The 14,772-nt window shown below is 28.4% G+C and overlaps 1 protein-coding gene across 3 annotated transcripts; it reads left to right on the top strand.

The window, feature by feature from the left end:
- Positions 1-7,479: 7,479 nt before the first annotated feature.
- LOC137807840 (nucleobase-ascorbate transporter 6) lies at positions 7,480-13,880 on the top strand. 3 transcript variants are annotated; one of them, XM_068608663.1, is made up of 16 exons: positions 7,508-7,941; positions 8,054-8,089; positions 8,181-8,322; positions 9,177-9,274; positions 9,440-9,616; positions 9,998-10,098; positions 10,402-10,477; positions 10,545-10,604; positions 10,738-10,922; positions 11,471-11,567; positions 12,317-12,403; positions 12,722-12,780; positions 12,871-12,962; positions 13,059-13,136; positions 13,241-13,401; positions 13,484-13,880. In XM_068608663.1, exons 3-16 carry the CDS (start codon positions 8,211-8,213, stop codon positions 13,700-13,702), a joined length of 1,602 nt encoding a protein of 533 aa, XP_068464764.1. In that variant the 5' UTR covers positions 7,508-7,941; positions 8,054-8,089; positions 8,181-8,210; the 3' UTR covers positions 13,703-13,880. The 3 variants fall into 3 exon arrangements, with proteins under 3 accessions (XP_068464762.1, XP_068464764.1, XP_068464763.1); XM_068608661.1 differs by having other exon boundaries at positions 7,480-8,089; XM_068608662.1 differs by lacking the exon at positions 8,054-8,089 and having other exon boundaries at positions 7,511-7,941.
- Positions 13,881-14,772: the final 892 nt, after the last annotated feature.

The following is a 14,772-nucleotide window of genomic DNA, read 5'->3' as shown; positions in this document are numbered from 1 at the left end:
TTAACTGTTGGTTGGTGAACCCTTTGTTTCACCCGTTTCAGTTGATAGTTTTTTATTTACGAAATTTTGAATATTTTATGCAAGGATCAAAATAGTAACTATAATATTTAGAAACTTGAATTTTATTAGAAATGAAAGGCTTAATTTATTTTACAGTAATTAATATCCAAAATACTATGTTGATGATTGATATTAATTTTGAGTATTTTTTATAAATTTGACGAGTATTTATCTGTTTGAAAAATTGAAGACAAAGAAAGGTGATGTTTGATGATGATGTTATTATATGTACAAATTCAAGATTCAAATAGTAAAGGACAACTAGAGAAGCTTCTACTGTAATATTTTTTTTTCTCCTTTGTTTCTCTCCAATACAATATGGGAAAGTAGCACACTGATTGTTCCTCCAACACGTGGAATGAATCTCCCTTTTCGTTTGAAATAAATATATATATACAAACGCACACAAAAAAACTACATAATTACTCGTCAGTTTTAGGTTATTTCAAATCTTGATTGAAATATTCTATTATAATTTCAAATTATTAAGTAATTTTCATTATTTTTTTATATAAATCCGGTCTTGAATTCTTTTTTTTTTTTTTTTTTTTGAGTTTATAGTTTAATTGAATTTTATGGAGACGGTGTGGAAGCAATTTTGAAGGTATAAGTCAAATAAAAAATGTGAAGTTGATACGTGGAAGTATATGTTTAAAAGAGGGGGGACAAACTTTAAAAAAAGTCATAGTCCAAATACATTAATTTGAGATAAATTTTTTAGTTAATTTAAGTTGTATTTACAATAGATTTATACACTTATTTACTATGTTAAAGATAGTTAAGGAGTATATTTTAACTTTAAAAACTCTCCACTCCACAAATAATTTTTTTTGATTAAAGTAAATTTTTTCAAACTCGACAAATGTTCCTCTTCACTAGTAAAAAAATTCTTTATTGAAAAGATAACATATAAATATTCATGTCTTTCTTACCTATACTTAGAGACTCCTCATATTTTCTATGTCATACTATTTATACCATCTTTCTTTTATTTACACTCTACTCTATTAGGCTCACATAAAAATTAATGAAGTTTAAATAAAATCCACACATAAATTTTTGAATACTAAAAAAGGTAAAAATGTAAAAACTCTTTCAAAATGTGATGGATGGCTATATGGTCTTGATTAGTTTTGACTTGATAAAATCGAGATATGGAAGAAAAAAAATCGTTTTTCTAATGAATAACCAGAATCTGATCCGTTTGGATAATTCAGACCTTGGAGCTTTTGGGATAAGGATGCAAGCATCACCACCAATGTAAAAGTTTTGTAGTGTTACTTTGGTTCCTTCTATTTCTACACTTGAAGTTGGGAAGAGAAAGAAATTAGAGAATGAAGAAGTAGATAAAAATATGGCAGCCACAATGAAAAGGTACCTTCGTGCATATCTTTCCACATTGCCACTTATTTCCTTTATACACTAACTCTTGCGACGGTATCTTAGTCCACAAAAAGGACAACTAACGAGAAAGGAAAAAGAAAAAGAGTAAAAACCCTTTATTGTGAATGACTTTTTCGTGTTTTGTACATTTTTAGGCTAAGAGGTAATTCAAATATTTTTCTAGGTTCTCTATTACAAGGCTTTATTACATTATTATACATGAAAATGGAATGTCTATACGTTATTACAAACACACAAAATATCCAATTTTTATTCTTAAGTAATTTAAGTATTTATCTTTATATTTGTATAATAAATTCTATATTTTGATCAACCCATACTACAGAAAATAATTTGATTTTTGGAGGAAATTATGAACTTAATTCCGTCCTTGAGATATTTTGACCTCCGAAATTAACAAAACAACGAAATAGTCTTTAAAATTATAAATTGTGAATCAAGTTAATTCTTCCAATAGTTGGTGTCATTTAATACTGTAAAAAGAACAGACACATGAATTATCATCATCATTGTTTCACATTATTATTATTAAGCAATTTATACTTAGTTGTACTTTAATGGAAGATCTTTTTTTTCAAATAATTCACAAACTTATAATTTTTTTTTATCTAGACTACTTATTTATTATACTTAATGAAAAATATTATTTAAATAAGTAAAATAATATTATTATTTTTTTATGTTAAGTTGCTTAAAGTTACTTATATAAATATTTAAGAGATACTATAAAAAATATTATTATTACTTAAAATTATTCTAATGACAAAATTATTTCAATTAATTCAAGGCAATCTCTAAATATTTTTTATATGAGATATTGTAATAATTAGTGAATATGCAAGAATTTTGTAACTCTAACAAAGTCAGTCGAAAAATATCTTTTGCTTTTTGAAGCATTATTTTTTGTTAGACTTCGTTTCAAGCGATATTAATCTTGATTCTTCTTCTTAGTTGGATGTCTCAATATTTAAGAGATATAGTACACTTCGACACTCAAGTAAAGTTCTATTTTACAAACGAGTCATGATACATTTACAACTCACTTTTCTTTTACACCCACATAATAACTATCAATATTATTATTTTAATAATTTTCACATAATTCAATTACAAATTTATCCTTTATTATATTTTATTTTTGTTAAAATATCACATCAATGATGGTTTATAACTCCCTAATCGTAAATGTATATTTTACAACTCCCTGGTTGTCAATGTATATTTTCTCTTGTATAAAGTTCATTCAAAAGTCTTTTACTTGTGGATATTGCCTCTTGTTTATATTATTTTAAGGTCAACATTTACTTGTGGGACTCGCGCAAGTCCAAGTCTTCAAGGATCATGGTTTATTTATGTGATTTGGTAGCTTCTTAATCAATGTTATATTCTTAGCACATCCTAATTTATCGCAGTCATGTTTATGCTAATATTTGTGGAAATTTAGCAAGTTAAATACACTAAGTATAAATCAATGTCTCTAGTAGTAATTAGTTTCGTATTCTAACTACGCCGCGATGGTGAGGTATTTGGTATGAAAGTTCTCAACATTACATTCTAGATCCTTATACGTCGAGATAAAATAGTATTTGGTATTTTCAAGATCTATGAATTCCTATTTTTTTTTTTTATAAAAATGTTTTCATGTTAGACATCACTATGTAACTTGACATCTCAGTTAGACTGACACCTAAAGTAACAACAATCATATGCCATCACATGAAAAAAATATTATTTAAAAAAAAAATACAAAATATATGGAAGAATTATACCAAAACTCATATGTTAACAAAAACAATACATAGGTAGACTATACATATTCTTTACATATGTAGTTAGTTTATCTTTCATTACATCTTTCTTACTCCTTTGTGCACTAACTTTGCATTGTTTTTTTAGGTGATTGAGGATAAGCCATTACAACATTAACCACGTGTAAAATAAATATATTTAAATATAAATTAAAATATTTTTAATAACTAAAATATTTTTAATAACTAAAATATATAATTTCGAATAAAACAGTTTAAAGTGAAATAAATTAATATTAGGTTTAATTCATAAACTAATAAGAATGAAATTGTGTTAATTATTGGGGTTGTTCATATTCTACTTTAGAAAAAAACTAAATCGGACTAGAATAATTTAGTTAACGTTAAAAGTGAATTTGACTAAATTATTTCTAATTTTAGTTAACTATTTCTATATTAAAAACCAAATTGAACTATGTTGTTAGTGAATACTATAGTTACTAAATTATATATTGTGTATTAAACTAAAACAAAATTGAAAATTAATATTTCAATCAACATATACTTTTGAAATAACAAGTCTATTGTAGTTACTGAACAATATATATATATATATATATATATATATATATATATTAATTAATTAATTAAAATTAAATATAAACTAATAATTAAATACACATATGTTATTCTTAACAAAATTAATGGTAAGAAAAATAATAAGGAAGGGAAAACTATTAAGATAAATAAATTATATTAGTAGTGTAAGAACTAAAATTTATTTATAAATGAATTTTAAATGATTAAATAATATAAATTTTATAAATAAACAATACATGCTTATTATTTAATATTTATTTCATTTAAAAAATTATCTTTAAAATTCATTTATGTGATCTATTTATAAGTTTAGAGAAAAGTTGACTATTATTATGGTGTCAAATTGATTTTCTCAATAAAGTTAAAGATAAAAAGTTGAGTTTTGGTAGTTGATTCAATTTTTATTAAGGATGTTCTTTTGGTGTTTGGTAAATGAAAGATGTTTTTAGTGTAATGATTAATAGTAGGTGAAATACCTAAAGTTTCATTGAAATTTTGGAAGTGTGAATAGAAGTTTGAGTTAGTAGACATACTACATGTAAACAAAGAAGGTTAATATTTGCATGTAATCAATATTTTTATTTTTTAAATGTGTGGAGAAAGTGATGCTTGAATTGTTGTGTGTGTTTGAGAGAGTTAATATATGTATAACTTTGAGTATAATATTAGGATAAATATGACATATTTAGCTCGAGCGAGAGAGGCAAAAATACTTCTCTATTCTATGGAAGACTCGATGCTCAAACGACATGTTGATTACTCAAGTGTAAAGTGTAATGGTGTTTCATAGATCCTGAAATCTTAGAGATCATGCAACTATGTTAGGACATTTAAGTAGTGGTTGTCGGTCAAATTAGTGAAGTATGAGTTGCATGTTCTTATAACTCATTGAAAGTTATCTAACAAGTACATCACTTAAGTGTTGTGAGAATACTCAATTAACAAACACTTAAGCATTAGGGTAAGTGTCTAAGCGAAGAGAAGATACAATCAAGTTTGATATAAAGTGTCTTTCTCATGTGGTATGCGACCGATTAAGCGATGAAGTCTTAGGTCTTAAGGATTAATGCATTAAACATGTTAACTCAATAAATAAAGAAAATATCCTAACTTCATGAATGATCTAATCATATAGATCAAAACATCACGTGATATAAATTGAATGCAATTTACATTTAATTGGTAGTATTTCAAATGTGTTAAACGTTTATATATAGCAAAACATGTTTAATATATTAAATCTTTTAAATAATATTGTATAAGTCAAATATTCATTTTTAACATAATATTAATATATGAGTATCTTTTAGACAATATTGTCAAGTTACATTATATAGTATTGTTAAGAATTACAATATTAACATAATTTGTGTTATATGTTATTAGAATGTGAATATATATGTATTATATAGTATTGTTAAGAATTATAATATATTAACATAATTTGTGTTATATGTTATTAGAATGTGAATATATATGTAAATGATGTGTATATATAATATTATCATTCTACCTTATATATATTCATATTAAAATCAATATGAATAATATAAGGAATCACCTATCGATCTTATAGGCAAATGAGTAACATTTTTTTCCGTCTATGTGGAAGATTGTGTAACTCTTCCTTTCTTTGTATTTATTGACTTTTGTTGTTTCATCAGTTTTTGAGTGAATAGATATTTTTTTTTATCTACAGAAAACAAGAAAACAATCAAAATATTATAAATAAAAAAATTCAACATTTTTTGGATAAAAATAAAAATAAAAATTATAAAACTTTGTAAATAATTTTATTAATATAATAAATTTAAAGGAAATTATAAATAATATATTTATAAAATGATTAAACTATTTTTACCATCACATTAAGTTTAATTATTAAATTATAGTTTATTATTATTTTATAACTTTACTTTTATTATTATTTATATTTATATTTTATTTTATAAATGTTTTATTATTATTTATTCTAATTTAATTGTTATTATTAATATTTTATGATTTTATTATTATTTTCTAATTTTATTATAGTTAATATTTTTGTTATTATTATTATTTTAAATTTTATAATCTATAACTATTAATATTATATTATCTTATATAATGTATCTGATTATATTACATTATATACCACAAATAAATGATTATGTTATACAAAATAATAAATTATATTACGTTATATAATATAATATATTATTTTGTATAATACAATTTAAAAAAATAAATATGTAATTTTATATATTTTACATGTTTTTTTTTTAATTTTTTAATGTAAACTAAGATGTATATATCATACAAAATTTATTGTTACTTTTAAAATCATATAACCATAATTGTTTATTTCGTGTTTACAATACATAAATAGAAATAAATAAAATTTTGAAGTTCGTTTGAATTTGAAGAAAATAATAGAAAAAGAAGAGAACATTTCTAAAAGACTTGTGAATGATTAATGTAATAAATTAAATTATATTTTAATTAATTTTTTAAAAATATTTTTATCAGTAATAATATTATTTTATGATTTTATTGTATTAGTCGTATTATTTATTATTGTTATTATATGCTTTTTGTTTTACTGGGATTATTATTAATAATAAATTTTTATTTAATATTATTATTATTATCTAATATTATTATTGATTTTTATTTTATTATTAATATTATTATTTATTATTATCATATCAATATTTTATATTATTATTCTTATTTATTAATATATTTATTATTATTATTATTATTAATCTTATTATTTAGAATTGTACATTTATTTTTATTATTAATTATGATTTTTATTTAAAATATTGTTATTACTTTATAATATTATATAATTATAGTTCATTATACATAAACACATAATGAATTTTGTGTAGTGTATATTAGTGTTACTGTAACGTGGAGAAGTAAGAGTGAGTAATTAATATTTTCTCTGCCAACTGGCTTTCATATTTATTCTTCACATCTTCTACATTATTACTTTAACTTTCTTCACAAATCACTCTATATAAATGGGAGGAGTGGTCACCTTTCCTTCTATGGAAACAATATACTCTCTGATAAAAAAAACAAATTAGAATAGTTTTGTATACAATAATATTATTAAAATAGTGAATGATTCAGTTTTATTATTTTAATTAAATTGAGGATATAATTAGAAAAATGAAATATTATCTTCAAATTTTAAAAATGTCAGATAATTTTGTTTATTAAAATTTGTTAATTAAAAAGGAATAAAGAAGTATACTTTAAGTTTTAAGAAAATCTTAATTAGAAGTCAGTATAACCAAACAATCATATCCTATTTTCTTACTGGACAAGTGTGGAAGGAAGCTGCAAAGTACTTACATAATTTCCTACAATGCAGTTTTTACAATGATTACAAATAATAAACAAGAGAGACAAAAGACATAATGGAGAAGTAGTGCATACTTTTAATACATTAAGTTTAATATTTAGTGACAATCTTTTTACCAAAGTTGATAGAAAAATGAAGTTTACGTAGTGTTGGTTGTAGTGATTATAGTTGCTAAGTTAATTAATACAATGATACTTATCACATTAGGTTCATTCTCTTACTATTATTTTTTTATGTATAATTTATTGTATAACTAAGCAACATTATTCTCAAACGATTACCATGATGACACGAGTGTTGGTTTTCCTTATACTTGGCAGTCATATCATATGCGAGTGTCGCAACAAGAAAACAACAGGGAAAAATATATATGAATGAAAAACAAAAACATGTCGGAAAGTAAAATTGGAGGTATACGAAAATGAGAAAAGAAGAAAAACTTAGGAATACGATTCTACTTTCTACTAGAACTGTGTAACTCGTGGTGGTGCAGTGTATACGGCTAGAGAGACAAAGAAAGTGAAGGAGGAGAGAGGGTGTTGAGTTCATTCCGTGTTGTGTTGAGTTTATCGTTTCCCTCTCAGACTTTGGACTCTGTTTCACTCCACACTCTACACTGCCCTATAACACCTCCACCGTCAGCGTTTTCATTAATCTTTTCACTCTCTCAAACCATTTTTTTAGTCTATTTAGTTCTTGGTTGGTGTGGGTCATTTTAGTTTTTTTGACTTTAAAGTCCCCTTCTTTTGCACCCTCAAAAACCGTCAAAAGGTGCTTTTATTTTTCTCTTCTTTTCTTGAACTGCACAATTATTGTTGTAACTATTGCTTACTCAAAGGGACTCTCTCCTAGTCTCACTCTATCGTTTTTTTGCTATTATTAGCCACACTCCATTTTTTCCCTTTACCTTCACTGTTAGGTAGCTCACTCTTTTTCTTCTTGTTTATTATGACTGTGTTTTTTTAACTTTTTTTTTTCTGATTTGGGTTTTGATTTATTGATCCTTGCAGTTTGTTGTTGAGGGTCTCTGAAAGAAAGTTATGGCAGGAGGTGGAGGTGCTCCGGCGCCTAAGATAGATGACCCACAGCCACATCCACCGAAGGATCAGCTACCGAATGTTTCGTACTGCATTACGAGTCCTCCTCCATGGCGTGAGTTTTTGTTTTTGTTTTTCTGTAATCATAGATTCGGTTTCTGTGTGCTCTTGCTTTGAACCTGATTCCTCCTCTGTTATCTTTATCAACATGGTTTATTTATAAATATATATATATATATATATTTAAAAGCATGCTTTGTGATTCTGACATTACTTGTTTGCGCATGCTTGCTTTTTAGCATTAAAGTGGCTTTCAGTAAATTCTTTCCTTTTAGGCGCTTCGATGAGAAGAAAAAAAATATTATTCTGGAAAATAGAACTTTTTCTTAAACCGATTGTAAGTTTATGTTCAACAAAGCTTATGAATGACTTCAAGGGGGAACCAGAAAAATATTGGCGTTTAATTCACGGTTTTGGTATAGGGACTTGGGTTCTGGTTTATGAAAGTGCAGCCAAAGGTGTTTTTACCTCTGACTAATTTGATTGGAACCAATTCAATGCCCTATTGGCTGGTCTCAAACTTGGATTTGATTGAAGTTCTTTTAAATTGAACCTCTTGTTTTTGCCCATTTGAGGCACTATTTTTATTCTACATTCGTATTGAGGCTATTCCCAGTTATTTCCAGATCCGGGTCCAAAATCTAATTCTTGCTTCTGCTGCAATAATTTTAAAAGTATTTAATCATAAATAATCCCTTTTTGTATAAAATAATATTTTTATTAATTTATTGAATTTTAGAACGTTCATGCAGTCAACATTCAACAACATCATTGAACAATGTGGATTTTATGGACAAATTAAATGATGTATTCTGAAATGACACGTAGTTGATTTTCTTAAAATATAAATGACTACTTCCTGGGCTTATGTTATTGATATGCCTAAATGTTGGTGCCATTCTGATGCAGCTGAGGCTATACTTCTTGGGTTTCAACATTATTTTGTGATGCTCGGTACAACTGTGCTTATTCCCACTGCTCTTGTTCCCCAGATGGGAGGTGGCAATGTAAGCTTTAACAAATTAAATATACTTAAAATAAACAATTGTAATTGTAAATGGAATAGTTTAAAAGGGTTGTCCTTGACGGACCATTTGATTGAAGTTGCACTATTCTCCTAGCAGAAATTATATTTATAAAAAAATAGAGAATTGATAGTCCATTTCTTGCAGGAGGAGAAGGCAAAAGTTATTCAAACTCTACTCTTTGTAGCTGGAATTAACACATTGCTGCAATCTCTGTTTGGAACTCGATTGCCTGCAGTAATTGGAGGGTCTTATACTTATGTTGCAACAACCATCTCTATTATTCTTGCTGGTCGTTTCAGTGATGAGCCAGATCCTGTAGAGGTCTTGTATCTGAAGTTTTTTTTATAAGTTCTGTGTGATTTATATACTTGCCAAACAAAGACTTCCACATGATTTGTAATCTGTATAGTTTTTAGCAAAAACTTATTCCAATGAGGGGTGGGTTAATCAATGCATTAGAAACTGTGTAAAGAGTAAAGTTGGGTTTAGTTCCTGGTGTGCTTGTGGTACCTTCAAATTTCAAGGAAACAATTTATATAGAAGAAAAAAAAGTGTTATTTTAATTCACGGAGCTGAATATGACATAGGATCCTGATGCTTATTTGATGGAGTTGTTTGATCACTATTTTGTTTTTTGGGTGTACATGAGCACTTTAATCACTTTCTTCCTCTGCCTTTTGACTTCATTTCTCTTCTTTTCAGAAATTCAAGAAGATAATGCGGGCAACCCAAGGTGCTCTTATTGTTGCTTCAACTCTTCAAATAGTACTAGGCTTTAGTGGCCTTTGGCGTAATGTTGCAAGGTTGGTTTCAAGTCCTTAGTAAGCGTCTGTGTTACATTAGTCTTCCTATATGGTAAAAAGTGTCTAAACAGAAATGTAATCTGGATTTAGGGTCGTCTTTGACATGAATACTTATTTGACAGTTGTTACTCTGAATTGAAATTTTGTTTGAAGTACAAATATATTGACATGCTTAACTTATATGTGTGACGGAATATGTATCAACAATGCAGTCCCATGAACTAAAGACATCGAAATAACTTAATATTCCTGTAATTGAGTGTAATATTCCAAGTGATGTAAGTTTCCAATTTTTTTTTTCAGGTTCTTAAGTCCACTTTCAGCAGTTCCTTTGGTATCTCTTGTTGGTTTTGGGCTTTACGAGCTAGGCTTTCCTGGGGTAAGTACACATTTCAGTTGCTTGGGTTCAAAGGTAATATAAATGTTGATGTCTTGCTGGTGTGTAGGTTGCTAAATGTATAGAGATTGGACTGCCAGAGCTCATATTGCTAGTATTTGTTTCACAGGTACAGTTCTTTATAGTGTCAAAAACTCTTAGCATCATGATCTCAGTTCATTTTGAGCTCTTGCTTTCCTTACTTTTATGGCATGATAGCTTCTATGAATCTTTGTTAATAACAGTTATTGGTTTTCATGCAGTTTGTACCCCATGTTCTACATGCAGGAAAACATGTCTTCGAACGGTTCACTGTTTTATTTACAGTTGCAATTGTGTGGCTATATGCCTATCTGCTTACTGTTGGAGGGGCATACAATCATGCTGCCCCTAAAACTCAAACAACCTGTCGTACTGATCGTGCTGGTTTAATAGAAGCAGCCCCATGGTTAGTAGTGAAGTTTCATTGATTTTTTCGCTGGCAACTGGTTATTTAATTACCAAAAGGTCTGTAAATTGGGGTGTGGTTTTTCACTAACATTTTATGGCTACGTGATTGGTTCCCAAAATAATAATGCACCATCCACAGATGGGGTTTATTATGTGGATTTATTCTTGTGATTTCCATTTAATATAGTATATCTTATGAGTGGAGCCTTTTGGACTTCTGGTTAACTAGGGACATTCCTCTTAGTTGCAAAATCTGTGAATGATCACATCTGGAGTTTCAAATAAGAAGAACCTCAGGATGCTTTGACTTTGATTTAGAGTTATGATCACCTTCTTTATCTTCTTATTTTTTGCTAAATTTGTATTGACTTTTCTTCCCAAACCCATCTGTTGATATCAGTTCCAGGAGAAGCTACTTCTATGTTGGGTTGTTGAGTGTGTTGAATTAGGAATTGTGTATCATTGTTTTTGAATAATTGTCACCTTTGTCCTTTTTGAGGAATCTACTCATGGGGAAGTATTCAACATGTTTTTTTGGGTTTGCAGGATAAGTGTTCCATATCCATTTCAATGGGGAGCCCCTACATTTGATGCAGGTGAAGCCTTTGCCATGATGATGGCATCCTTTGTTGCTCTTGTAGAGGTAATTTCTTTTTGTAGATATTTAAGTTGGAATGAGAAAAACTTTTGATTTATTAACTACTATCGTTCTTCTTGTGTTATAGATATTTATCCTATTAGCTTTTATCAAATCTAGTGGCTCAGCTTCATGGTTGATTATTTTTCTTTTCTTCTTTCTTAGAAGAAGCATATGGTACTAAAGTCGGGATTTTAACACTGAGAAATTTAATTAATAGTTTGGCATATTGCATATGCAGAAAATAGCTGATTTTGTTTTCTTGAGGGCAGTTAAAATTTGGGAACCATATTGATGCCAATAATCACTGAATGTATATAATAGCTTTATAAGAAAACCTTAGTAACTACATGAAAATTAATTGCGACATAAATTCGCAATATTGGGTTGGAGACTGGTTGGTATGTTAATGTATGCCTGGAAGAATTATAAAAGGTAATGGAAATAAAAGGAGGGAGGTATCTCGATTCTTTTTCTTAGTTTGTCAGTTATGTTCGACCAGTGCAATAATTTTGATCTTTTTATGCAAACGAATGAGGGAAATAGTAATGATTAATACATACTAAAATTTGGCCTTGCACATGGCAGTGTTGTGTTACTACATGCACGATGAGTATGTCATTGAGACTATCTGGCTTCTATTCTATAACAATGCACTAACTCTCAGTTAGTGTTTTACAATTTCCAGTTTACATTGAATGGTACTGATTTGCTAGAATTAATTTATATATTCTTAATTCATTTGTTGCAAGCAGTCCAGTGGTGCTTTTATTGCTGTCTATCGGTATGCAAGCGCAACACCATTACCACCATCTATTCTTAGCCGTGGCATCGGTTGGCAGGTACGAAGATAGCTAGTATGCCTGCATTTTGTTTTCACATTTGTAAAACGGAACTTAAATCAAGTTCCTTAGATCCCTGAGATATAATTTTCTAATCAAACTGAGATATAATTTTCTAATCAAACAGCAACACGAGGATGTATTTTTCAACATTGTTTAGCCTCCATTGAAAATATGTTTCTTATGGCGATTTTTTTTATCACATTTCATTATTTGATTTAAGAATTTGATGACTAAGATAAGGGACTTGATCTAATCCTCATAATTAATGTAGTTTTGATAATACTGATGATTATGCATCATATTTCTTATCTTCAGGGAGTTGCCATTTTGTTATCAGGATTGTTTGGAACGGGCAATGGATCCTCTGTATCTGTGTAAGACTAAAATCATTCTGTTTGTATACCCTACTTCAATTTAGGGTAAACAACTTTCTTGTTGATGAGGTTTGTTTGGTTTCCATATAGAGAAAACGCTGGTCTTTTGGCTTTAACACGAGTAGGCAGCCGAAGAGTGGTGCAGATATCAGCTGGATTTATGATTTTCTTTTCAATTCTTGGTGAGTTGAAGATGAAGCTCAGTGCAGTGCTTCTAATTTGAATATGTAGTTTTCCTTGACAGACTAAACTCTTGCTAATTTTTCTTTACCGGGTAGGTAAATTTGGAGCTGTTTTTGCATCCATTCCACCTCCTATTGTTGCTGCACTGTACTGCTTGTTCTTCGCTTATGTTGGTATGCCTCATTCAAGATGTACTCATATGACATTCAGACTTTGGTTTACTTGTATACTTACATTAAACAGCGTGTAATGTTCCACTCTCATTCATTATTTGTAGGAGCGGGAGGTCTAAGTTTTCTTCAATTCTGCAACCTCAATAGTTTTAGAACAAAGTTTGTACTAGGCTTCTCCATCTTCATTGGTCTATCTGTCTCACAGTACTTCAATGAGTACACAGCAATTAATGGTTATGGTCCAGTTCACACCAAAGCAAGATGGGTATGGAACTAATCTATGGATGTGATGTGTAAAAACCTTGGATTTGTTCTTAGCTTTTGCTGACAATTTATGTACCTTGCAGTTCAATGATATAATCAATGTGCCGTTCCAATCAAAAGCATTTGTTGCTGGTTGCATGGCGTATTTCCTAGATAACACAATACATAAGAAGGATGGTGCTATTCGGAAAGACAGAGGAAAACATTGGTGGGACAAGTACCGCTCCTTCAAGACTGACACTAGAAGTGAGGAGTTTTATTCACTGCCTTTCAACCTAAACAAATACTTCCCATCTGTGTAACTCTGTAGCTGAACTAGAGTCTCTGAAAGGTCGTGATTTGACTTGGATCTTATTACAGGTTATAGTAATATGAAGTCCTCTTTTGCTATACAATATTCTAAAACATTTGTTCTATTGCTTTTCATTCTGTAAATGCTGAACTGGGAAAGTGGAAAATGCACATTTTATTTATCTTTCATTATGTATTGTTCACTTTTAATCTTTATTTTCTGGCAGAAACAGGCTTGTCTCATTCTCATAGCAGTAGCAGAATCAATAAAAATTGGAACATAATAATAATAATACTGAATCACCACATGAATCACCACCTCTATCACTGCTTTGCCTTTGCCAGCATCATGTCCGTGTTTTCTTGTTGCCTTTCTAAAGCTTCGTCAACTTTGGTTACCTCCGCCAACATTTTGCTCCTCATTCATAGCCAATCTCTTAGAGAAAACGTTGGAGATACAGCCTAGTCTAAGTAAGCCCTTGAAAATTTATCCCAAAAATATTCAATTTCAAACCATAATTTCATAATTCTTGACAAAGTACAAGAAAATTATAATATATAAAGATGACAAACTTTAACTTTAACTTATAAAATCGATTTATATCGATTCCTAAATTGATTTTACAGGAATAAATTATGCCTAAATTCACTCTTCTAAGAAGGAATAAGAGTTATTTAAAATTTATCTTAGTAAAAAAAATTCGTTACTGAGTCTTCCTAATTCTCATATTCGATTGTTCGACTTCCTTTATATGCATATCAACAGATAAAGAAATTTCATTTTGAACTCATCTAACAAATACAAGTTCACTTGGCAACAGAATGCAAATGAACAGAAGACACAAAATAATGTCTTGAAGGTAAAGACTTCGAGGCTATTCATGATGATTCACATTTTAATACCAATAGGATTTTTCGTAGTGCGAATAATAATAATATTTATATTCTTATTCTTATTATTATTATTATGAAGAGAATAAAGACAAATTATTTTTTCTTTATCTATTCATATCCAACTATAAACTATAATTATTTATTTTTAAAAGATGTTTTTATATATTTCCTTATCTTTGATATAATT

Source organism: Phaseolus vulgaris, chromosome 3, assembly GCF_051622355.1.
Source record: "Phaseolus vulgaris cultivar YP4 chromosome 3, ASM5162235v1, whole genome shotgun sequence".
Lineage (NCBI taxonomy): Eukaryota > Viridiplantae > Streptophyta > Magnoliopsida > Fabales > Fabaceae > Phaseolus > Phaseolus vulgaris.
This window is presented reverse-complemented; position numbering and strand designations above follow the sequence as displayed.

Bases quoted from the DNA above. Each gene is read 5' to 3' on its own strand.
- LOC137807840 (XM_068608661.1), top strand. From the start codon at position 8,211: ATGGCAGGAGGTGGAGGTGCTCCGGCGCCTAAGATAGATGACCCACAG. The intron at 9,275-9,439 runs GTAAGCTTTAAC...CATTTCTTGCAG, and splicing joins CCCAGATGGGAGGTGGCAAT to GAGGAGAAGGCAAAAGTTAT. The intron at 11,568-12,316 runs GTAATTTCTTTT...TGTTGCAAGCAG, and splicing joins CCTTTGTTGCTCTTGTAGAG to TCCAGTGGTGCTTTTATTGC.